General features: G+C 42.9%; 1 protein-coding gene across 2 annotated transcripts; it reads left to right on the forward strand.

Annotated features, from left to right (window-relative positions):
- The first annotated feature begins 21 nt into the window (after positions 1-21).
- Positions 22-25,892, forward strand: VIPAS39 (VPS33B interacting protein, apical-basolateral polarity regulator, spe-39 homolog). 2 transcript variants are annotated; one of them, XM_059182695.1, is made up of 20 exons: positions 22-143; positions 4,827-4,919; positions 5,555-5,657; positions 7,335-7,481; positions 8,556-8,594; positions 8,947-9,011; positions 9,723-9,779; positions 11,234-11,326; positions 12,311-12,344; positions 12,852-12,954; positions 14,451-14,478; positions 17,402-17,475; positions 19,638-19,713; positions 20,164-20,298; positions 20,911-20,952; positions 21,279-21,368; positions 22,846-22,932; positions 23,516-23,605; positions 24,015-24,119; positions 24,857-25,892. In XM_059182695.1, exons 2-20 carry the CDS (start codon positions 4,827-4,829, stop codon positions 24,875-24,877), a joined length of 1,482 nt encoding a protein of 493 aa, XP_059038678.1. In that variant the 5' UTR covers positions 22-143; the 3' UTR covers positions 24,878-25,892. The 2 variants fall into 2 exon arrangements, with proteins under 2 accessions (XP_059038678.1, XP_059038677.1); XM_059182694.1 differs by lacking the exon at positions 22-143 and adding an exon at positions 418-538.
- The last annotated feature ends 5 nt before the right edge of the window (positions 25,893-25,897 follow it).

Below are 25,897 nucleotides of genomic sequence, written 5' to 3' on the forward strand. Positions count from 1 at the left end.
CGGCTCCTCCTCACTCCCACCCGGTACTTCCGTTCCACCTCGTCGAACTTCAACTTCTGCCTGTTCTAGAGTTCCTTCAGGCTCCCTCGGGTTATCGCTAAAGGGGCCCGAAATGCAACCGCTCATACAACCATTCATCACCGGTAAGGCCACAAAGAACACATCTCATTGTTTCCCTAGACTCTGAATTGGCCCTGCTGAGCCTCATGGGAATTGTAGTCTTGTTAAGTAACCTGCTGGATAACCGCGGAAGGTCGCGCTGAAAGTAAAGGACTTAAGTGCGGTGCGCTGGGAGTTCTGGGAGTTGTAGTCAAGGAGCCCTGTGTCTCGTCCAGAACGTGTGGAACGATGTAGAGGAAAAACTACAATTTCCAGCATGCTGTGCGACTCCTTTCTTGACACACGTGCCCTTTTTCCGCCCCACCCGCGACTAATCGCTTCCGCCCATTTTCTCTGCCGCTTAGCCTGACTAGAAAGGGTGGTCCAGCGGCGGAAGAGTCTGACGCTGTCCTGAAAGGGTGGGCTCGGTGTGGAAGAGGTGAGGGTGTCCCAAGCCGTGTGGGCCGCGTGTCTGGCTGATTTCAGCCTTTCCGCAAACTTACCCTTTCCCCCTGTTCTCTGAGGAGTCCCTAGACTCCCAGGCCCGGCTCTTGCAGTCGGAGCGACCGAGTACGTTGGGAGCCCGAGTACGCTCGGCGTTGGGGCTCTCGGTGAGCCTCGACATTTGATTTTGAAGGAGCTTTTATTGTGCCGGCGATCCGCCGGGCCCTGGCGAGCGCCGTAGATCCACGGCTTCCTGGACGTTCGTCGGGAGAGTCGTCTTCGGCTAACCCACATTCCCTGGTCTTCGTTCATAGTCACCTATCACGTAGTTACGCCTGGCTCTGAAGATGATGATTAAATCTGAATCCAGCTTCTCGGTAGCTGGTTTGTGAGGAGTCTTGAAGTAGGGAGCGTGTTGGTCGTGGATTTTTTTTTTTTTTTTTGCGGATGCCTGTTTTCCTTCCCTTTGTCATGTCGTGTGGATTTGCTGCCCTGTCTTGTGGGCTCTCAATGAACAGGTGACGACAGGGACAAGCCTCTGCTGTATTCGAAGTCATGTTGAAGCACCCTTTTCAGTCGCTCTTAAAATCGTACCTGGTTTTAACTTCTAGAGCCGTTAAATTAACTTTCTCTCTTTCCTTGGCAAGTAAATCTAGGTTCTGGGTTGGCTTTAGAAGTACAAAGTGGTGTCAAGTGTCCATTGCGGTTGCGTGGTTAAAAAGATTCCAGAAATCCTCTGGTGGATTCCTGGGCTTGTTGGACACATTCTGTGCTTGTTTGTAGATATTTACAGACATTTATTTACCGCAGGAAGGTAAGGACCTGCCCTGGTTTTCCCTAGAGTGAGACAGGGAAGGACCATGCATGTCAGAGTGGGAAAGATCCAGGAGCCGGAAAACCTGGATTGTAAGAGCAATTAGCAAAGTGGTTTTGGTACCTAATCCTTTTGTGCTTCGTTTTCCTCATCAGTGAACTAGAGATGGAATCTGCCAGGCCTATGTTATAGAGCTGTTGTGAGGGTGACAGAGTGCTCTGTAAGTTGGCATCTGTGCCAGGGACATTTACATGCTACCCATGGACTTCAGTGATTGTGAGAGCCGTCCTCAGCATTTTTGTGTCAAATTAATTGTTTTAAACTTTTAAGATTGCTTAAAAGTATTTTCTTCCTAGATTTTCCCAAGTTACCATGATGCTTTATTAATAAACATCAATACTGAGCATTAATTTTGTGTCAGGCACTAAGTGCTCTACATGTATTAACTAGTTTAAGCCTTCCAACAGTTTTGTGAGGTAGGCATCTATTGCTATGCCCATTTTACAGATTGGGAAACCAAGATGGAAAGATGTCAGTAAAATATCCTGTGCTAAAAAGATATACACTTAATATTTACTTTTTTCTTAAGATTTTATTTATTTATTTGACAGAGAGAGAGAGATCACAAGTAGGCAGAGAGAAATGGGAAGCAAGGCTCCCTGCTGAACAGAGATTCCCAGTGCCCAGCTCAATCCCAGGATTGATCCCTGAGATCATGACCTGAGCCGAAGGCAGAGGCTTAACCCATTGAGCCACCCAAGCGCCCCTAATATTTACTTTCTGCTAGGTGTTTCCTCAGTCCTATTTCTTCTTCACTGCAATCCTGTAAAGTAGGCTATCATTTTCTCCAACACCTAGATGTAGAATTATTTAACCAGTTTGCTCAGAATTGGGAAACCAAGATTTGAGGGTTTTTTCCCTAAGATTTTATTTATTTATTTGACAGAGACACAGAGAGAGGGAACACAAGCAGGGGGAGAGGGAGAAGCAAGCTTCCCACTGAGAAGGGAGCCTGATGCAGGGCTTGATCCTAGGACCCTGGGACCATAACCTGAGCCAAAGGCAAATGCCTAACCCACTGAGCCACCCAGGTGCCCCAGAAACCAATATTTGAATTCAAAGCTGCCTACTATAAAGCCTGTGCTTATACCACCATTAGGGATAGTTTCATTGTATGTGCCAGCTTTATTTGGCTTTAAATACCCAGAAGGACTTTTAAATTATATTTGGATTCAGTAGAGCTCAATTAGTGAGGTCTGCCATGGGAAGGGATCAGATAGGAGAAAATACCCACCATACCTTGCAATGCCTGTATCCCCTGAAAACACAAGAGTCAGGAAGTGAGAGTGCAGATGATTCCCTGGCTTACAGTCCTTCACCTTACAATTTTTCAACTTTATGGTGGTATGAAAGTGATACACTTTACATATATATATATATATATATGTGTGTGTGTGTGTGTGTGTGTGTATGTATGTGTGTGTGTGTGTGTATATATATATATATATATATATATATGTAAAGTGTATCACTTTTTTTTTTTTTTTTTTGTAAAGTAAGCTCCACACCCAGTGCAGAGCCGAACAGGGGGACTGAACTCACAACCCTGAGATTGAGACCTGAGCTGAGATCAAGAGTCAGACCCTTAACCAACTAAACCACATGGGCATCCTAAGAGTGATACACATTCAGTAGAAACCATAGTTTGAATTTTGAATTTGGATCTTTTCTTGGGCTGATAATATACAGTATAATACTTTTTTGGTGCTGAGCAGTGGCAGTGAACCACAGCTCCCAGTCAGCCACATGATCACAAGGTTGAACAACTGATATATTTAAACTATTCTGCACCCACACAATCATTCTGTTTTTCACTTTTAGTACAGCAATGAATAAATTATGAGATATTCAACACTTTATAAAATAGGTATTGTGTTAGATGATTTTGCCCAACTGTAGCTAATATAAGTATTCTGAGCATGTTTAAGGTAGGCTAGGCTAAGGTGTGCTGTTCAGCATTTTCAGCTTAAAATATTCTTGACTTATGTTGGGTTTATCTGGATGTTAACTCCATTGTAAGTTGAGGAATATCTGTAGAGTACATCCAGGGCCATCAGAAGCTTCAACGGGGCGCTTGGGTGGCTCAGCTGGTTAAGCAACTGACACATTGTTGGTTCAGGTCATGATTTCAGGATCATGAGATCAAGTCCCGTATCAGGCTCCGCGCTCAGTGTGGAGTCTGAGATTTCTTCTGTCCTTTCTCCTACTCATGCTCATTCGTGTGTGCTCTCTTTCAAATAACTAAATAAAATCTTAAAAAAAAAAAAAAAAGAATTCTTATATCTCAGTGCTAAGAAAGAAAAAAAAAACATTAAAAAAGAAGCTTCAGCAGGGCTGCCATGATGAGTCTATCTCAAGCTTCTGTTGTGAAAGGTGCTATTGAAAAAAAAGGAAAAGCAAATTGATTCTTTAAAATTTGATGTGTAGCCTTTGGAGTTATGTTTGTTGCTTTGGGAGTTTTGGTAACTAGTTCTTAGTTTAAATCAATTTTCACTCTACCCAGTGGCATTGATAATTTAGTTTGTAATTCTAGGGCAAGACTTTTTTTCAGAGTGAAATCTGATTTTTTTTTTTTTTTAATAGTAAAGTTTATTGAGTACAAAGCTCCCAAAGAGGAGGGGACCTGAGAGGGTTGTCCTGAAATCTGATTTTAGAATAGTTATGAGAGAGACTTAAAGTGTTTTAACCGATTCTTTATATACATTTCTTAGCCACACCCTCAGTTCCTAAAATTTAGCCAGTACTTTTTGGTAAATCAGTCATAATTTGAAGATGCAAGACAATTCTGCTTCATTTAATCATTCATATCTTCTGGCATTTAGCAAGCATAGATGAGAGCAAGATATTTGCCAGTTTTATTCACTATAGTGTATTCCAGGAGCCTAGGATAGTGCCTCAGAGATGGCCCTCAGTAATAGATATGTGTTGAATAATGCATGAATGCAGTTATTATTTGTTTTGTCGATACTTTGATTGATCTTGTGCATTCAGCAAAATTTGTGATGCATTCTTATAACTCTTTCCTGTTTTGTACTATTACTTTCATATGTATCAATGCTGAATACCCCAGTTCTGTTGCAGGGTCCTTCAGGAGAGGGATTGTGTCTTGCACTTTATAAATATCCCCTCAGTACCTGAGAGAGTGCCTTGAACAAAGTAGGTGTTCTAGGAATGAATGACTACTTGTGGTTAAGTAGAAGATCAGAAGTATGGTTTGATCAGTTGGAGACCCAACGATCGGATTTGATGTGACAGACTCAGTATTTCCCTTCTCAGATTCTTTTAAACATCTCCAGTAACTGCAGGGTGGGGTGGGAGGGAGAGTTTGCAGTGATGGAACCTGAAGCTTTTGGAGCTCTTTTGGAAGCAATCCAGGGAGGGACGTATGTCTGTCTTACTCTCACTCCAGATGAATCGGACAAAGGTTGATGAGGAAGAGTATTGGAACAGCTCCAAGTTCAAGGCTTTCACCTTTGATGATGAAGATGATGAACTCTCACAGGTAGGTTTTCATGAACAATTGCCGCAGGTCACACCTCCACAGTGCCACTCTAAAATTCCTTTGCCTGATATCCTTGGTAACCTGGCTTTTGACTGTGTCTCCCTTAGGCTCAAAAATGTTTTGGGTCAGATCTTTAGAAAAATCTTCATAGAGAAGAGCCCACATAAAAGAGCCAGAAGGATTGTAAAAACCAACTCTCTGCCCTTCTTACTTTTATTCTTAAGGTGATTTCAGTTTCTTTTTCTCTTCTCAGAATCCCAAGTCTTTTATCATGTGATGTAATTTGTTATTTTTGCACGATGAACTGGACTGGATGTTGTCTTTATTGCTTCTGTTTTACAAATGGGGAAATGGGTTTATTTTTGGAGAGCTGGATAAAACTCAGGTTTACACAGCAAGTCATTGCCAGGTATATGATTAGAACTTAAAAGCAGCTTTCATTCCTTCTAAGTCTTGCCACTGGACTGCAGTGTTGGCTAAAAAGCAGTTTGTTTTCTTGGCAAATATTTAGCAGCCTAGGCGTTCGACTGCAGAAAGTGCTGGCCATCTTCAGTCCCAATGGCAACCTTCTTGGTTGTCAGAGAGAGGTGGGAAGTAGTGACTGCCTGAGTACCCTGCCTTATGTCCCTCTGCAGTTAAAGGAATCCAAGAGAGCAGTGAATAGTCTTCGCGACTTCGTGGATGATGAGGATGACGATGACCTGGAGCGAGTCAGCTGGAGTGGGGAGCCTGTGGGAAGTAAGTAGAGGAGGCTATAGGAAGGGATTGATCCTCAGGGTTCTTGTCACTAATGAAGGCGCCACTTGCTTGTCTCCTCAGTGCTTGTTAGGAAGGGGACTGAGGGGAGACTATTTTTACATGAGCATACATTTAGAAATTTAACCCCAGAAGAAACTTGAGGACACAACAGCAGTAGCTGCCATATGGCTCTCCAGGTCTGCCATCCTGGGGCTGTCTTGGCTGGCTATTTCAGACTCATTTAGGATGCTTGTTAAAGTTAGGTTCCTAGGCTTTACTCCAGAGACTGATTTAGTAGGTCTTGGGGGTGGGGGTTCGGATGGGGGGTGGGTCTTAATTTATAATAGGTACTGCAGCCGCTTCTGATAGTCAGTCATATTTGGAACTGCTGGCTTACTTGCTCATAACCGGCTGGCAGGACTGACTTCCTTAGCCACCAGGCCTCGCTGTCTGGCTATTTTATAATACAACTTAACACCTTTGCAGAGTCCATCTGATTTTTAAGAATATTTTAAAAATTTTTCTTAATATAGGAAATACCATCAGGATTTGAAAATCAAGTATTGTAGGCATACAGTGCAAAGTTGCCCTCCCACACTACCATGCATCTACTATTCTCAGTTCCTTCTATCCCAAAACATTGCTGTTGTTTGCTTCTTACGTGTTCAACTGAAGATCCTTTTTATGTGTGAAAATGCATATAGGAATTTATTCTTACTCCCCTTTTTTACACCAGTGGTAGTATCCTTTATGCCCTGCTCTTTTCACTTGCCAATATAGCTTGGAGATCTTTCTGTATCCATACATAAAGAAATTTCTCACTCACTCTCTCTTAAAACAGGAGCATAGTATTATGTTGTATGGATTTTCCATAACTTATTTAACCGTTCCACTTTTTTTTTTTTTTTTAAGATTTTATTTTTTTGACAGAAAGAAAGAGAGCACAAGCAGGGGGAATGGCAGAGGGAGAGGGAGAAAAGCAGGCTCCCCACTGAGCAGGGAGCCTGATTTGGGGCTTGATCCTAGGACTCCAGGATCATGACCTGATCGAAAGGCAGACACTTAACCAACTGAGCCACCCAGGTGCCCCAGCCAGACCACTTTTGATGACCTTTAGATCATTTCCAATCTTCCCTTGTGTATACTGCTATCAGTAACCTTGTTTCCTGCCCAATATGAGTGCATGAAAGATCAGTTTTTTAGAGTGAAAACCCTGGCAGAGGATATTGGCATCTGTACGGGGTACACATTGCCAGGTTGTTCTCCACAGGGGTTGTACTCCCACCAGCAACGTTCGAGTGTTCCTGTTTCCCCACAGTCTTGCCACCAGAGTATTTGAATCAGACTTTGGATCTTTGCCAGTCTTCTAGGGGCCAGCGGTATCTCAGCGTACTTTACTCTGTGTCGTTCTCTTATTAAGTGTGAGGTTGAGCATCTTTTCCCATGTTTAATAGCCACTTGAATTTCCATTTCTGTGTTCCATTTATTCATTTCCTTTGCTCCTCTTCCTGTTGATTAGTCTGTTTGATTTTATCCTTTCTCCCTGCTCCGGCTTTTTAAGTCCATGTCAGTAAGGGACCAGGGCCTCTGGTGAAAACTTTCAGTGTTTATCAAAATGCTGGATGTCAAGGATTCTTTTGGATGGGAATCGCTGACTTAGTTCTTACTCTCTCACAGGTATCTCATGGTCCATCAAAGAGACTGCTGGCAGTAGCGGGTCAAGCCAGGAGGGGCGTGAACAGCTGAAGAGCCGAAACAGCTTCTCCACTTACGCGCAACTACCCAAACCTTCTTCTACCTACTCCCTGAGCAGCTTTTTTAGAGGTAAAGAGTGATGATTAAAGGGACAGAGAGTCCTCCTGTGCTCTTAAAAAAGAAAAAAAAAAAAAAAAAAAAAGGCACTCAGGCTATGATTTTCATTTACTCTGGAAGAAAAAGATTATTGAAGGATAAAGAATTATCTTTGGAGCTGACAGGGATTAAAAGTGGGAGAAACGAGAAATTCAGAGGGATCGGACTGGGTTTTAGGAATGTGATGAACAAAACTGATACTAGCTCTGTGGCAAGTACTGAAGAAATTTGCTTAGGTCAGAATTCCTGCCTACCCCTATGGGTATCTGTTGGGAACCCTGTGCACTGCTAGTGGGGATGTAAAATGGCACAGCCCCTGTGGGGCACAGGATGGCAGTTCTTCAAAAAAAAGCAAGACAGGGGCGCCTGGGTGGCTCAGTGGGTTAAAGCTTCTGCCTTCGGCTTAGGTCGTGATCCCAGGGTCCTGGGATCGAGCCCCACATCGGGCTCTCTGCTCCGCAGGGAGCCTGCTTCCTCCTCTCTCTCTGCCTGCCTCTCTGCCTACCTGTGATCTCTGTCTGTTAAATAAATAAAATCTTTAAAAATATATTAAAAAAAAAAAAAAAAGCAAGACAGACATACAGGGCCAGATACTGAATGGTTCCACTTCTGTAAGATACGTAGCATAGTCAGGTTCATGAAGACAGCAAAATAGTGGTTACCAGGGATGGGAGGTAAAGAGGCATGGGGAGTTATTGTTTAATGGGTAGAGAGTCTCATTTTGGGACGATGAGAAGGTTCTGGAGATGGATAGTGGTGATGGCTATACAGTGTGAATATACTCATTGCTACTGAACTGTACATTTAAGAATGATACAAAAAATTCTAGTTTAGATCACATATATTTTACCACAATTTAAAATATTTTCCACCCTGTGTGTCTCATGGCACCTCAAATTTCTGAAGTCGAACGGAGGTTTTTTTTTTTTTAGCCTCGAGTTCCCATATTGCATAAAAAGGTTCTGTACATACTGCATCCTTAACCAAGTCTGAAATGGCTCTCACTTGAACCATTGACCTCTTCCCTTATATGCTCTTTACCTTCAGGGAGAACTAGACCTGGAAGCTTCCAGTCCCTTTCTGATGGTAAGCACTGATCCTCTGCTCTTGATTGCTTTGGGAGATGTTACTGATACAGGGTGCAGTCTGGGGAGTCATGGGGACTAGTGGTAATTAGAATTTCTTCTGAATCTACCACTATTATTAGAGAAATTTTCTGATACTGAGTAAGGAGATCAAGATCATGCTGGCTGTAGGAGTAAGGGATGACTTCTAGGGATGTTGTCTTTGGGGAGGAGCTGAAATCTACTTTGGGCTGTAAGGATACCTCAGATGCCTTGGGACCTCACAAGTCAAAAAAGGTGTGTGAGAAGGAAGCAGAAGAGGAAAGGATTGACCTGAAGATGGTGTTCTGAGCCAGCTGCCTGTTCTGTTTCAGCTCTGTCGGACGTACCTGCCAAAAGCTATGCTCCAGAGCTGGGCCGACCCAAGGGGGAGTACAGGGTGAGTTATTCCTTGCACTGCACAGTTCAGAGCACTTTGAAGTACATTATCTTGCTTGATCTTCTCAACTTTTTGAGCAGCTATTATTTTAACTTCTTTGTAGATAAGAAAACTGGCTATCTAAACACCAGGGCTTGCCTTGGATCTCACAGCTGTTAAGTGATGTAACTGGGACTCACAATCTATTTTCTGATTCTGTCTTGGTACACGTTCCTTACCCATTATACTGCCTTTTGGAGGCTGTACTTTGAAACTTTTAATCCTTGCTATGGTCTGGAAGCTTGGTGGAGCTCATTTTCCCAAGAAGCACATAACAAAGCACAATGATTCATAAGGAAGAAGCTGTATCGTAAGATCCAGAAGAGGAACACATTTTCCTCTTTCCTTCTGTCTGCAAGACCATTCATTAGAATCCCAAAATGTGACTAACTTGTGTCTGAGGAATGAAATCCTGAACCAGTAGGCATAGGGTTTTGTCAGTTGATTCCTTCCCTCTTTGATCCATTTCTTCTTGCTTTCATTGTCCCTGTTCTAATTCCTTCAAAAACTCAGAACAAGACCATCCCTGTTCTTCATTTTTTTTTTTCATTCATTCCCTCCTACAAAATATTTCCCTATCAGAGAATAAAGATGAGTTTTAGGTGAGGAGCTGAAACACTGATAATTCTGATCCCTTAACTTCCTGAGATGCATGTGTTGCTAAAATTCCAGGATTACAGCAATGACTGGAGCCCCAGTGACACAGTGCGACGCCTCCGGAAGGGCAAGGTAAGGTCACTGGAGAGAGAATTCTTGTGGGGAAAAAAGCCACCATGACTGAGAGAAAATATTTGCAAAATACATACATTGTAAAGGATTTTTATCCAGAATATATAAAGAATATTATCTTTAAAAAGATAAAGAACCCAATAAAAAACTTGGCACAAGATTTAACCAGTTATATCAGAAAAAAGTTATATGAATGGCCAAAGAGCACTTGAGAAGATCTTCCACACCCAAGTTATCAAGAAAATGTGAGTTAAAACTGTGAGATACTACTATACAGCTACTAGAGTGGCTAAATTTAATACTGATCATACCAAGCACTGGGAGGCTGTAGAGGAGCTAGAGCTCTCATACAGAGAGCAAGAGAGTGAGATGTTAAAACTACTCTGTAGGGGCGCCTGGGTGGCTCAGTAGGTTAAGCCTCTGCCTTCGGCTCAGGTCATGATCCCAGGGTCCTGGGATCCAGCCCTGCATCAGGCTCTCTGCTTGGCTTCTCTCTCTGCCTGCCTCTCTGCCAACTTGTGATCTCTCTGTCTGTCAAATAAATTAATGAAATCTTAAAAAAAAAAACAACATACCCTGGAAAAGAGTCTGGCAGCTTCTTATGAAGTTAAACATACACTTAATTTTATTGGTAGACATTTACAATCCAAGATAAGTGAAAACATATGCTTGAAGATACATACCCAGGGGCACCTGGGTGGCTCAGTAGCTTGAGTGTCTGACTTTTGGTTTCAGCTCATACCATGATTCAGTGTCCTAGGATTGAGTCCTGAATCGGGCTCATGCTCTGTGCAGATCCTGCCTGTCCCTCCCACTCTGTGACCCCCCCACCCGCTGTGTGCACGCTTTCTCACACGCACGCACTCTCTCTCTCTAACAAATAAATAAAATCTTAAAAAAAAGACTTGTACACAGACTTTCATAATAGCTCTATTCATAATAGCCCCCCAAATGGCAAATATCCCTCAGTAGGTAAATGGATAAATGGTAGTATAGCCATACAATGAAAACTACTTACCAGTGAATAGGAGCAAACTAGCAGTACTCATCACAACATATAGATTCCTCTGAGAATTGTGATACTGAGTGAAAAGTCGGATGTAAAAGAGTACATATTGCATGATTCTATTTCTGAAATTCTGGGAAAGGGAGACTTCAGTGACTGAAAGATGAGTGGTTGCCAGGAGCTAAGGATGGGAGGAAGATGTTGACGTCAAAGCCTACGAGGGGACTTTGCGGCGTGATGGAGTTGTTCTGTATCTTGGTGGTGGAGCGGTTACACGGAATTTTATATGTGCTTGTCAGACTCACTGAACTCTACCCTTGGGTCGATTTTATTGTATGTAAATTATACCTCATTAAAGAGAACAGGTCATCTCCACCCTTATGCTTTGGCAAGACTCCATCAGGACATCAAGACTTCTTGCACACTAATTCTGTTCTTATTCTGCCAGGTCTGCTCACTAGAAAGATTCCGCTCCTTACAGGACAAGCTACAACTCCTAGAGGAGGCAGTAAGCATGCATGATGGAAACGTCATTACTGCGGTAAGTTGTGCGTTTTGTTTGTTGTCTGCTTAATTGTGGTTTTCATTACTTTCTCAAAGTCCTGTCAGAATAGGACTTTAACATTTTAGGTTAAATGTCTAGTAGAGATCCTGGATTCCTCTTCAAGTGTAGGATTCTCAGTAATACATGCTCTGAGACTCAGCTGGCAGGAAAGGCATTGTATGTGGAACTTTAGTTGATAAGAAGCAGCAGGTTGGCTACTCTGTTCTAAAAAGTAATCTGAGGGGCGCCTGGGTGGCTCTCTCGGTTGAGGGATCGACTCTTTTTTTTTTTTTTAAAGATTTTATTTATTTATTTGACAGAGAGAAATCACAAGTAGGCAGAGAGAGAGAGAGGAGGAAGCAGGCTCCCTGCTGAGCAGAGAGCCCGATGCGGGACTCGATCCCAGGACCCTGAGATCATGACCTGAGCCGAAGGCAGCGGCTTAACCCACTGAGCCACCCAGGCGCCCAAGGGATCGACTCTTGATTTCAGTTCAGGTCATAATCTCAGGGTCGTGAGATCAAGCGCTGCATGGGGCTCTGTGCTCAGTGGGGAGTCTGCTTGGGATTCTCTCTCTGCTTCTCTCCCTGCTTGTGTGCGCATGTGTAAGTGCACGTGCTCTCTCTCTCTCAAATAAATCTTTAAAAATCTCAAATAAAAATCAAAAATTTCAAATAAATCTTTAAAAAAATAAAAACAACAAAAAAGTAATCTGAGGCAGGAGAAGTATGAGAGCAGTCTCTCCCATAGGGAGGTATCTCTTGCCAGTATGGGAATGGGCAGGTGGACTCCTTTCAGACACAACTCAATTCCAGATGTCTGTCACCTGGCCCTCTGTCCCATAGAGAAATCTGTTGTCTGGATGAGCCAAGACTCCTAATGAGGCGCTGACCTCATTCCTACACTTCAGGAGCTTAGGGCAGGGCTTTGTGTTTGAAAGGTTACACAGGGTAATTTACTCTTTATTCTCTTTTCCTCTAGGTTCTGATCTTCCTGAAGAGGACCTTGAGCAAAGGTGAGCATGGATTGAGAGAAGTTATCAGTTGACAAGATGCCTGCTGCATTTGAAGGGAGAATGGCATTGGGGCCTCCGTGCCAGAATTCACCGTCATCAGCTATGTTTCAGAGACAGCGGGGGTGCGGGGCAGGGCGCAAGACTTCAGAGTATTCATCTCATCTGTAAGGGCAGTTGTTCGTCCTGCAGGGTGATAACTACATGAACTCCAAAGCCTCCCTGCTTAATAGACAGGCTGATGGCTCTGTTGGTTTGAGGACCTCAGAGTCCATGCTAGGTGCCTGCTGGTTGGTTGAGAACTGAAGGCTGACTGAAGGGCCAAGAGTGGCCCTGGGTCGTGAGGTGTGTTGGTAGTGGGTTGAGCCAGAGGAATTGGTACAATAAAAAGCTGTTCCTCGCTTGTGATTGGCTTTGAGATGTTTGGAATGTATTAGGAAGGAGACCTGTTTCACACTTGAGCGTAATAGGCTTTAATCTTTCTCCACCTAACTCCCGCCTGCCTGCCAGAGATCCTGTTCCGAGAGCTGGAGGTGCGACAGGTTGCCCTGAGACATCTCATTCACTTCCTTAAGGAGATAGGGGATCAAAAGCTGCTTTTGGACCTCTTCAGGTAAGAACCGATCGTCTTGTGCATGAAGTTTACTAAGTACTTTATTCAAGGCTCGCTGGAGGATACAAAGAGAAAAGACACTGTCCTTTTTTGCTGTTAGATGAGATACTGAAACACAACAGGATGACTAATAATGCCCTTCAGCTGGCAATAAAATGATAGTGTAGCAGGGGTTAAGAACCAGGCCCTGGAGGCCAACATACCCGTGTTGAATATGGGCACCACCACTTTGTTCATAGAGTGACCTTGAGCAAGTTACCCAACCTCTCCAAGTGTCAGTTCCACATCACTAAAATGGAAATGATGATTCCTATCCCACAGGTCATGAAGATTAAGAGTCAGTGTGGGAAGAGCACTTAGTGTAATGCCTAGCCTGTATTAATAATATTTTTAAGTGTTTTATTATAAAAGAACTAGAATAAAGATATTTCTTATTACTTGGTCCCCTATGATGCCAGTGGGAAGTACAGTGGAAGAGCAGAAGCAGCAAATACAATTTTCACTCAGGATACCCAAAGAAAGCCTCATGGAAGTAGTTAGGAATTGAGACTAGGTAGGAATCTGGTAGGCGGAGAGGCAAGAGGTGGGCATATCTGCTGGAGGCTCGGTGTGGGGGGGTGTCTTCTACCAGATTTTCCGTCCTTCCCTGTCTCATTCTAATCAGTAGAAACTATTTCCTGCCAGTAGATTAAAATGTATTTTTATTATGTCCTTTCTTCAATGTCAGGGAAGTGGTTGGAACCTCTTTTTAGGCTGATATGTGGTCCAACGTAACTCTAGTTAACGCAGTGACTCTAGCACAATGATGAGCTGTCCCAGAGTCAGAGGTGGGGAAAGCAGATCACCTGCCCAGGGCCAAGATTACAGATGGTTAGCCAGGGATTTGCAGAAGACATGTTCATTGAGGCAGGCTGTTCCCTTCCTCAGTTCCCTTCTTTTCCAATCAAGAAGGCTTTATTAACCATCAGCTTCAGGTCAAAGCCATGATTTAATTACAGTGGTCCATTCAGAATAAGAAAGAATCAGAAGACAAAGTCTTTGTTCTCCAAGGCGTTACACCATTGGGAGAAACAAAGGTTTTTCTACACTGTATGTGAAAACAACAGAGAACAATATAGGAATTTTCTTTCCAAGATTGTACTGTCCGAGAAGAGTGCTTAATCTTTCCAAAAAGCCCTGTAGGATTACCGCTGGACCTTTATGGAGGCTCTGAGCCTTTCTATCAGGCCTGTTAGCATTACAAAGTTGCTAGGGGCCTGCAGTGCCTTCCTTGCTTTTCACTCAGAGTGATCAGGGGAGCAGTGATATCTAATGCACCATGTGTTTTCAAGAGATTGCTGGTGGTAGAAAGTTTAAGAAGAGGAGGGCTTACTCATGTATGGAGGTGAATTGAATTTGAAATTGTCTTTCTCCTAGAGCAGCCATCTTATTTTGTGAGGTTATGTTGCCACACGTCAATAGCTAAAAATGCCCTGCTCCCTTCTGCTTCTTCCCAGGTTCCTAGATAGAACAGAAGAGCTTGCGGTAAGTGTGGCCTTTGTTTCAGTTGGGGACCAACCGGTTTAATAGAAATCTAAGCCAAAACCCAGTCTCCGAGATCAGACTACTTAACAGTTTTCTTACTTTGGTGTTGATCGCATCCAAAAGAGAAAGGCATCTGGGAAGCCTGAAAACTTAATCCAAATGATGTAGTTTCTTTTTAGATGCTCTTTTGATAGGACTTATGAATAAATATTTTTTTGAAGAATGAATAAAAACTGGCCTGCTCAGTTTATAATTTTATTTTAGTTTCTAGTTGTTTTCAGTTCCTGGTTTGTAGGAGCTTTTGGGTTTTGGCTTCCAATAGTAGAAAATGTTGTAAGTTAAGAGGGATGAGAAACCAGATATGGGTCAAGAAGGAGATAGGTCAAGCTGGTGGTACACTCAAGACACATTTTGGCTGAGAGCTTGATGACTGTTAAAACTGATTTTTGGCAGAGTTTCACCATTACAGAATAAACTCCTGGAATACAAGAATCAAGCTGAAGTTGTACCAAAACTTTCATTCTATCATTTAAACCATAGTGATCCACTTCTAAAAGTTTGCTGTTAATAGTGCAGAGGTTAGAATTCCTCAGCACCAGCCAGTGGCCATCCCTGCCATTTCGTTCTGTGAATTACTGCACCGCACGTTGGCGGTGAGATCAGTGTTCACGTTCAGCTTACCTGAGAATCTTGCTCCCCTTTGCCGAGCAGAAGGTAATTGAGGAAAATGTTTTTCAGTAACATTTTGTAAAAGGAACTTGTAGTTAATATTCAAGGCATGGGAAACTCTTCGAAATCCTTTATCATAATGTACTGAAAAGGACTGGCAGTCTGTAACAATCATTTGGAAGAGCTTTTTGTTTACCTTTTTTTTTTTTTTTTTTTTTAAATCTCCAGAGATTTGAAACTGTAAGGAAGTTTTTCCTACAGCATTCTTACAAAGTTTGATTTGTGAAAATAAATGTGTTTTGGGTAACTAATTTTCCTCCAGAACTTTATTTTCTCCCTTTTGCTATTATTTTTGAACTGAAGATGATTTATCCTGCATGCTGTTGTATGTAGACTTAGAGTTTTCCAACCTCGCAAACTTCAGAAATGGCCAAGTTGACAGTCTGCTTTCAGTTTATCCTCATAGAGTGGGAAGGTTACCTAAATAGGACTTTATTGAAAGGCTTAAGGCCAAAAGGAAATTGAACAATTTAAATTAACTATAACTCAAAGATGACTTTCTTTGATACTTGGAATGATTATATGCCAGATATTTTATGAAGATTAGATTTTGATATATCTCTTCATTTACATTTTTATACACTTGTTTCTAAAAGGATATACTGCCCTTCCTAAAGCCAGTTTGTTCTCTTAATATTGATATTAACTGTCAGACTGTTAATTTTTTAATCCTTGGAAAGTTTTTTTAAAGATTTTATTTATTTATGAGAGAGAAAGAGAGAGGAGCAGAGGAAGAGGTCTCAGGACCCTGAGATCATGACCGGAACCAAAACCAAGAGTTAGAGCTTAACCAACTGAGCCACCCAGGCTCCCTGATTCTTGGAAAGTTTTAATAATTGTACACAAAATTGCAAGTTTTACAATCACCATTAATTATTGCATCAGTTAATCCTTATAATAATAAATAGGGATTTTTTAAAAGAGATTTTATTTATTTATTTGACAGAGGGAGATCACAAGTAGGTAGAGAGGCAGGCAGAGAGAGAGGGAAGCAGGCTCCCTGCTGAGCAGAGAGCCCGATATGGGACTCGATCCCAGGACCCTGAGATCATGACCTGAGCCAAAGTCAGCGGCTTAACCCACTGAGCCACCCAGGCACCCAATAAATAGGGATTTAAACTTAAGTTCTTTTCTTGGAATCCGAAACAGAAAGCACATAAGGAGATTTTCTTTCAGAGGTATATGTGGAACCTGTAGTATTTGAATGTGAATCTTCAGTCAGTGTCAGCAGAGAATCAGAGGACAGCGCTTATTCCTGTCATTTATATTGTTAATTACTAGAAATTTACAGGGTCATGTTATCATTGATCATGTATAATGTCAAGGGTGCCAAAAATAATGCTGAAGTAAGCATTTAGTTCTTTGGCCTTTCAAAGGCTAAGGATGAAGCAAAAGCTGGCTTTAGTTAAATAGTGAAGCTGAAGCCAGGCTTCGGGGTAAAGCTAGGCGCGCACCTACTTAGTACTTAGTACTTCATTATGGGCAAGCACTTGTCAGGTAAGTGCTTCCTACGGTGATGGTCATCTTTTCCATCTGTGCTATTGGACGTGGGAGCACTAGTCATGTGGTAAAGTGACTAATGTAAGTAAGGATAGGAATTGTTTAACTTAATTAATTTAAACATAAATATAAACCAAACGGGGTAGTGCTTACTGTATTGGGTATTGCAGTTACAGATAAACCCAAGAGTGATTTTAAAGATTTTTAAAAAATTTTTATTTATTTGACAGAGAGTGAGAGCACAAGCTGGGGGAGCAGAAGAGGGGGGAGGGAGAAGCAGGCTCCCCCCCGAGCAGGGAGCCCAACGTGGGGCTTGATCCCAGGACCCTGATATCATGATGACCTGAGCCAAAGGCAGATGCTCAACCATCTGAGCCACTGGTGTCCCAAGATTTTCTTTTTTTTTTAAGTAATCTCAATACCCAGGATGGGGCTTGAACTGAAAACCCCGAGATCAAGAGTTGCACACTCTACTTACTAAGCCAGCCAGACCCCAAAGAGCAATTTTCAATTACTGTCTACCCTCCCTACATGCCGCCTATTCATACTCAGAGGAATCTCTAATAATGAAGAGTTTAGTTTTTTAAGGATGGAAAGTCTACTTACATCGCTACTTAACCCTTTAAAAGAGGCAAAATAGACAAAATGGTTCAAGCCTTTCATTCATTCATTCATTCATTTGCTTATCTTGTAGCTGTCTCATTATCGTGAGCACTTGAACATACAGGACCCTGAGAAACGAAAAGAATTTCTTAAGACCTGCATTGGGTAAGTCTGGGGGAGAAATGTTTTGAAGTATAAATATTCTTACACAGAGAACCGAAGAGACTAAATGAGGGTGGAGGCGATAGGTAGTTGAAGGGAAAGGCTGATGGTGGGTCATACATGCCTCATTAAAGGTGGTCTCACTCAGTGACTCCAGACAGTAACTCCCCAGTAGAGTTTTCACTGATGGGTAGTAAATTGAGAAAAATAGAGACAATATAAAGACTTTGTTTTTTCTATAGTTAAATTTATCTAATTTGAAAGGCTGCCTTTTATTCTGGGATTTTTTTTTCCTCCTCTTTCTCCCTTTTTTGGGGGTAAAATGGAATGTAATTTTTTTTTTTATGACTTTATATATTAAAAAAAAGGTTGGCAACACTTTATCTTCCATGTTGTTTTCAGTGTTACTGGTCCCCAATACCCCAAAACACAGGAACCACTGATTCAGTACAGGTGTTTATCTGGATATAAGTCCCTGTAAAAACCAGAGCCACATACTATCTTCCAGTGGTGAGCACTCGGTGCTCTTGGAAGTAGCTTATTCTGTTGTTAGACAGCCTCCATTATCATAAAATACTTCTGTTATACCAAGCTGAAACTTGCTTCCTTCTGTCTTTCAAGACAGGCATAGAGTCTACACAATAGATATTTTTTGTTTTAAGATTTTATTTATTTATTTGGCAGAGAGAGATCACAAGTAGGTAGAGAGGCAGGCGGGGGGTGGGGGAGCAGGCTCCCTGCTGAGCAGAGAGCCCGATGTGGGACTCAATCCCAAGACCCTGAAACCATGACCCAAGCTGAAGGCAGAGGCTTAACCCCTGAGCCACCCAGGCGCCCTACACAGTAGGCCTTAATTCTCATTCAGTATTCACAGTTGCTTTAGTCATTCCTCATGGGATAGGAGTTGCAGGATTCACATTTAGAAATTTGTCTTTGTCCATGCAATCCTTAATTTTAATGTTACCAGATACTAAGCTATGTCACAGTGGCCTCTGGTGAACAAAGAGGAATGTTGGAATAGTGAAGTAACTGAAACCTATTGCTGTCTCCCTTTATCTCTTCTATAAAAATTGGCTATGGCTCACACTTACCTGGGATAGTGTAACTGAGTTACAGAATTCTTTGGGGGTGAGTAGAGTACTGGACTAAGGCAGTACTTTCTAAAGAAGAGAGCTGTGAACTGGAAGCTTAAAAATCTGGCTGCTGCCTGGGTGGCTCAGTGGATTAAAGCCTCTGCCTTTGGCTCAGGTCATGATCCCAGGATCCTGGGATCAAGCCCCAAATCGGGCTCTCTGCTCAGCAGGGAGCCTGCTTCCTCCTCTCTCTCTGCCTGCCTCTCTGCCTACTTGTGATCTCTGTCTGTCAAATAAATAAATAAAATCTTAAAAAAAAAAAATCTGGCTGCTGTTCCTGGCATTATATCTTGGTTTACCACGTATGACTTTTAGGCAAGATACTGTTTGTCCCTCAACTTTTTCATGTGTAAGAGGATGGGACCCTCGATATCTTTGTGGATATGTGACATTCTTATCAGCCTATACACGTACCTCTATGCCTAGTAATTTAATTTTACCTTATACCTCTACAGTAGGAAATAGCTAATGATTGTAAGCCCCTCCTAAAGAGAGTTAAGCGTTGACATTAAGGCCAGACAGGAACCACAGGGCTTCCCTGGGATGTGGATGCTGGGCCGTCGGCTGGGCTCACTCATACACTAAGTGACCGGTTCGCCAAATGTTCCAGCTCCTACGGTGAGAGGTTTCTAACTCATTCCTCAGCAAAACCACTGGTGACTGTATATTTTGTGGACTTTCAGAATCGCTTTTTTTTTTTTTTTTGAGGTTTTATGTTTTTTTAAGTAATCTGCACCCAACAGAGGTCTGGAACTGACAACCCTGAGATCCACAGTTGCACACTCTACTGACTGAGCCAGCCAGGCGCCCCTCAGGATCCCTCTTGAATTGGCAAAACCTAAAATACAAAATCCCAGCCAAGGGTTTCTTCTGTTTCCTCTCTCTCTGCCTTGCAGGGATACTCTAATGGTGCACTGGGATCAGATTTGTGAGGTGCTGTGAGCCTCTTACTTACAGTGGTGGTTTGGTCTACTTGGGTTTGTTTCTTGTTTCAGTAGAGAAGGAGGTACTAACCTTCTGGCTCTTTACCAGTTTGCCATTTTCAGCAGAAGATTCAGCACATATTCAAGACCATTACACCCTCCTGGAACGCCAGATCATTATTGAGGTTAGACTCCTTGTTGCTACATTTTCTGCTTCAGTGCCAGTGCTCAGTGCCATTCAGCATCTGGGAGACCTCTGTGCTCTGCCGTGTATGTCATTTCCTGTCAACATCCTCTAAGAGCCTTTCATTTCCTCTTTCTGTGATTGCCCTTTCCCGCCATTGTTCTCAGGCTCCTTTTTCTTCTCACTTGCTGCTGACCTGGACGTTTTCCTCTCCCCACCCCTCCTCGAGAACGCCCATTTCATCCTTACTTCTCCAGTCTTCATTCAGCATGGATCTGTCATCATTTTATGGATTTTAAACTCCCCTGGGCTATCCTGGGCAGTTTCTTTCTTTTTTTCTTTGCCTCTTCCCTAGGAAAGGAAGCACAACTGCTATAGTATTTCATGTTTCTCATCTGTCTGTACTTTGTGGACATTGTTGTTTTTTCTCACTTGGTTCACTCCACCACAGGCAAATGATCGACATCTAGAGTCAGCAGGACAGACTGAGATCTTTCGGAAGCACCCCCGCAAAGCTTCCATCCTCAACATGCCGTTAGTGACAACGCTTTTCTACTCGTGCTTCTACCATTACACGGAGGCTGAGGTAGAGGCAAAGTGTGAAAGACCGCACACACTTGCACCACACCAGAGGAATAACGTTTGAAGCCCCTTATTTCAGTATGCTCTTAACAGTGGGTGTTAAGTTCTATGAACTTCTACCTGGAAGCTTCCCTGGCCCTCAGAAGGGGTGAGCCAAGAGGGAAAAAGAGGTTTGGAAGGGCTTGTGTGGCTTCCAGTGAGCTGGCTTGCTAGCATAGCCCATTTGGTCTCACCGGTGCTGGTCCCACAGCAGTCCCTCCTCAACGGTCCCTAATTTGAAATGGGTTCGCATGGTAAGAAGAAGAGCAGCAGGGTGTTAAGTATTTGTGTGTACTTAAAAAAAAAATGTTTTTTTGAAGAGGTTCAAGTTTAATGTCATAGGTGGGAATGATCATAATGATCACAATATTGGCATTAAATTGAGAAATACACCATACCTATTAATCCGGTCTTACTTAGTCCAGTTTGACCTGGTGGAGTTTTTCTCTTAAGTTAACTTCTGGGTTTAAATGGCTACAGAGAGGAACGTACAATATCTAAGTAGTGGAAAGACAATGTTAGGGTGGTATTTGGGAAAGTCGGTAACAGTAAAATTCCATCTCCACTTTGATCCTAGGGGACATTCAGCAGTCCAGTCAACCTGAAGAAGACGTTTAAGGTAGATATAAATTGATCAGTCTTTGGTAAATGGATGTCAGGGTAACTTTGGAATAGCTATTGCTTGGTCACCCTGCACAGGAAGTCCTTTGACAGTCACAGTTAAAGGCAGAAGGAATGAGTGTGTGGGAAGTGAGGGAAGACCTGAACGGCATGGCCGGCAGCAGTGCTGGGACTTGGGAAGGAAGAGGTTCTTGATAACTTTGCGGGATTTGCATTTTTTAAGGGACAGATTCAACACCAGGGAATATCTTTGCCCGTCTTTCCTAGAATTCTCTGCTGATGCATTTCTATACCCCCTTAATTCCCCTGGTCTCTGATTTTTAGATCCCAGACAAACAGTATGTGCTGACAGCCCTAGCTGCTCGCGCCAAGCTTCGAGCCTGGCATGATGTCGATGCCCTCTTTACCACAAAGGTGCGTGCCCCGGGACTGTCTGGTGCCGCTGGGTCTTGGACGTATCATCTTGTACTCCATGCCTCATGGGGATCTCACATTCTAGTTACTGGGTTACATTTTTCCTCCAACTTTTTATTTTCCAAGATGTCAAACTGAAAGAAAAATTGGAAGAACGGTATAATAAACATACTAGTAGTCTTACTCCACGGATTTAGTAACATTTTTTTGCCGTATTTGCTTTCTCTTTTTTCTTTTGCTGAACCATTTGAAAATATGTCACAGACATCATGACACTTCTCCTTTGCATACTTAAGCATTTATTTCAATTATAACCACAGTATTAGTGTCATTTTCAGGATATTTAACATTAATATTATGATATTGTGTCTATAGTCTATATTCAAATCAGCTCATTAGAGCTTTTTGGTTTTTGTGTGTGTTTGCTGTCAGGATCCGGTCAAGGATCTTGCCTTACTTTGGTTGTCATGTCTCTTTATATTTTAAATATCACTTTTTCAATAAATAAATAAATATCATTTTTTCTACTGTGGGTTTGAGAATTTTCTCTCTTTCCGTTTGTTAGGTTTTTGTTGTTGTTGTTGTTGGGGTTTTTTTTTTTAAGATTTTATTTTTAAGTAATCTCCACACCCCATGTGGGGCTCAAACCCACGACCCTGAGGTCAAGAGTCACTTGTCCACCTACTCAGCCTACTCAGCCTGTCCCCGCCCTTTTTGGTGGTGGTGGTGGTGGTTAGTTATTTAATTAGCTACATTGACTACGAAAGCAATACATGTCTGTGTCAAAATCAAACACTATATGAGAGCACAGTCAAATTACATGAAGTTCCTTGTCCATTGTCTACCTGCTCCTGTCTCAGTCCCTTCTGCAAGGCAAATACTCTTAAAAGTTCGATGGGTAGGGTGCCCGGGTGGCTCAGTTGGTTGAGTGACTGCCTTCAGCTCAGGTCATGATCCTGAAGTCCCAGGATCGAGTCCCGCATCGGGCTCCCTACTCTGCAGGGAGTCTGCTTCTCTCTCTGACCTTCTCCTCGCTCATACTCATTGTCTCTGTCTCTCAAATAAATAAATAAAATATTAAAAAAAAAAAAGTTTGATGGGTAGTTTTCCAGACTTTCCCTCATGAATTTACAAATATATTTACATGAATATAAGCACAGAGAATGGGATTTTTTCTACCCAGATAAGTTCATACAATAAGTATTATAAAGTAAATTGTTTATTTCAAATAGGCATATTTCACAGACTTTTTTCTGCCTGTAGATCTAAGAACTTATTTCATATATCTGGCTCTTTTCTACCCTCTGAAATTCCTGGACTTTTCTGAAAAAATCCTCTCTCTTCACTTCTCTATCTCCCACTTCCCATCCATCCATGCTCACCACCATGTTATTCTAGTCTGACCATAAAATGTATGGTCACAAAGTGTGTTGAGTCTGGCTTGCCTAGCTACTGCTGCCTGTTCTTTCCTTTTCAGAACTGGCTGGGCTACACTAAGAAGAGAGCACCCATTGGCTTCCATCGGGTTGTGGAAATTTTGCACAAGAACAGTGCCCCTGTCCAGGTAATGGCCCCTAAAAAGTGTTGGGTGCAGGATCCTCTAGGACACCCAGCTTTCAGCCTCTTACTGGTCAGTGATGGGAGACTTGAGACCTGCTCTGCTTTATCTTAAAGATAACATAATGGCTGTAGTGGACCTTGAGTTAGAAAAGGGGAGGGAGGGAAGTTTTCCTCTGCCTTCAGAAGTAATCCCAGACTGCCCCTCTCTGAGGAGCATCTACTGTGTTTAGCCTATGTGAAGCACTGGGATACTGACCAAATGATATAAAGGAGAGCTCATTGAAAAAGGACATCAAGGAGCAAAGAGCACAGCACTGGAGCATATCTAGAGCACACCTGTTCGCCTGGGTACCCAGCTGTGGGGTAAGGCAGTGTTTGCTCTTCCCATCTCTTCTGGGTGAGTGTGGAAGTACTGCATACAGTCTGCCTCATTCCCCATTGCAGAACTCACCCCATGGTTGATCATGGGAGCGGTAGGCATTAGATATCAGAACCCTTGCCTTCTTGAGGATTTTTGTTGTCTTCCTTTTAGAGTTCTTTGTTTTGTGGGTCTGGAAGTCATTAATCAGAAGTATCTTTTCCCGTAGGTATTACAAGAGTATGTTAATCTGGTGGAAGATGTGGACACAAAGTTGAACTTAGCCACCAAGTTCAAGTGCCATGATGTCGTCATTGATGTGAGTCCCTAAAAAAACGAGAACCCTAAGTTGGACCCTTGGTGGAGAGTGGGGGATTATGATATTCTCTGTCCTAGATCCTGAGGTGCTTTCAATTTTTACTTGATAGACAGAATGATCTGGCAAGAATTAGTTTGGAAGGAGCTCCCTATATTATTTTCGTAGCCTTTTGACTATAATCTGTTTTTATAAATTTGTTGCACTCAAGGAATTCACAGAACTGAATCCAGCCACATAAGCTCTATAGACTTCTCTTCAATAAGAAGTTCTGTAGGTGTTTGACCCCACTGTCATCCCACTACAACCCCTCAGTCTCTCCTTGAACCTTGGCCCCATGTTGGGAGTGGCAGAAAGCAAAAGGCCCTCGTAGAGAAGGCCGATTGGAGGTTTTATATCTTTTGGTGTACAGACTTGCCGGGACCTGAAGGATCGTCAGCAGTTGCTAGCATACAGGAGTAAGGTGGATAAAGGATCTGCAGAGGAGGAGAAGATCGATGCCATTCTGAATAGCTCGGTGAGCAGCTTGTGCCTTCCGTGGTCCCAGGAGACGGTCCTCCAAGTACCACCAAGTATATATCCCCAAGGCCTGATGGGGTCAGAGTTTGCAGACCGTCATGGGTACAAGGATCTCCTGCGGGCCTAAGGATCTGAAGCACTGCTTTGAAAAGAGGAAATTATTCCCTAGATGTGGAATGATCCAGTGGTAATCTGGGGACATGGGGTTGAGACTTCACATAGCAGCGTGGTAGTCATTAAACGTAGCAGGTAGGAGGTGCTAGTCCAGGGGGTATGGAAGCAACGGCTGCAGATTTGGAATATCCTGATAGGAGTTCCCTGGGGCCAGGTGTGACCTACCTGTTGGAAATAAATGGGTAAAACAGGTGTTAGCTATTTGGGTAACACAGCTGGCTCATCTCTCGTAGTGGGAAGTTGCTGAGCTTTTTGTGAATATGAAGCTTAGCTCCCTGTTAGATGTTTTGGGAACTACTCTGGGATCATCTAAAAGCTAGTGAGTCTTGGTCCTGTGGAGGGCAGAACCAGAATAAATAAATGGCCTAAATCAGTCTTACAAGGTACAGAATGGGTGTCAGATTCATCTTTGAATAAGCAAACTCCCCCACATATTAGAAAAACAACTCTTAACTTCCTTCTCCATTCTTCTTCTTTCTTTATCTAGCCGTTAGCCTTGTTTTATTGTCCCTACCTCTCTCTAGGGGTCATGGACATGGATATGGTTTGTTCTTTCCACAGCAAATTCGATGGAAGAATTAAGTGGCGTCAGCTGCCCCGAACCTGCCTCATTTCTTCCTCTCCTGCCTGTGAAAGTAGAGCGTGCTCTTCATTGGGAGAGTTACGGTACCACACATTGCTTGGACCCATCATCGACAGGCAGTGCCTGCTACTCTTAGGACAGAAACCAGCGCCTGGGCACAGACAGCTTCAGACTGATCTGTCCAAGGATCATCGTCTAAGGGCCAAGATCTAAAGCTTTGACTCATGAGGAAGATTTTCTCCACCTGGTGCTCACATGAAGGTGGGAGTAATCTCTAGATTGGGCCCATATTGGGCAGGATCTCTCTTGGTCTGGGAAAAATGACTGCTCTAGAAAAGAAGTTACCTAGACTAAGAGGTCAGGTGTCATAGAGTAGCCACTCCATTCCTCTCAACTAATTATGACCCTGGACTTGGTGCTGGACATTGGCAGTTCTGCTCTGAATGAAGTCAGAGTAGAACCAAGATGGCTATCTCCCAAGGGACCTCAGGAAGGGGTGCCAGTAATAGCCAGGACCTGTTGGAGGTGCCTTCACACCAGACTGCACAGAGTTCTCCACGTAATGACAGATTGTCCAGATGTCGTGTTTCTTCAACCAGTGCCCTCTGCTGCCCCAGTCCAGCCTCTGTCCGAGACTGTGGTTCTCCTCTCACCTGCGCACCAAGATGGTGTGGGAGGTGAGGACATCCCCGTTATCTTAGCCTCTACTTCTTCCACCCTAGACCCATAACCTTTTATGGAGCTCGGATTCAGCAGTGCTGGAGTGCTCCTCCCTTATGCACAAATCTCATTATTTCACTAGGAGCTTCCAGAAGGTTCACCAGGGCTAACCTCAGAAGCATTTCAGATGGTTAGGATATTAAGATGAGGTTTTAGTTTCACACTTGGTTTTCAGCAGGATATTCTGTAATACTAGCCTCCTGCCCTGTGCCAGTATTAGCCTCTCTTCTCTGTGACTGAACTGGGTTTCCCCGACATGCCTAGACTCATAATAAAGCTTTTTCCTCCTTGGTGCCTTT

This window comes from Mustela lutreola, chromosome 7, assembly GCF_030435805.1.
Source record: "Mustela lutreola isolate mMusLut2 chromosome 7, mMusLut2.pri, whole genome shotgun sequence".
NCBI lineage: Eukaryota > Metazoa > Chordata > Mammalia > Carnivora > Mustelidae > Mustela > Mustela lutreola.

What these genes read in the sequence shown, in the direction of transcription:
- VIPAS39 (XM_059182695.1), top strand. Translation starts at nt 4,827, where the DNA reads ATGAATCGGACAAAGGTTGATGAGGAAGAGTATTGGAACAGCTCCAAG. An exon ending in CTTCCAGTCCCTTTCTGATG is followed by an intron (nt 8,595 to 8,946) that starts GTAAGCACTGAT and finishes GTTCTGTTTCAG; the next exon opens with CTCTGTCGGACGTACCTGCC. An exon ending in ACCATTACACGGAGGCTGAG is followed by an intron (nt 20,299 to 20,910) that starts GTAGAGGCAAAG and finishes CTTTGATCCTAG; the next exon opens with GGGACATTCAGCAGTCCAGT.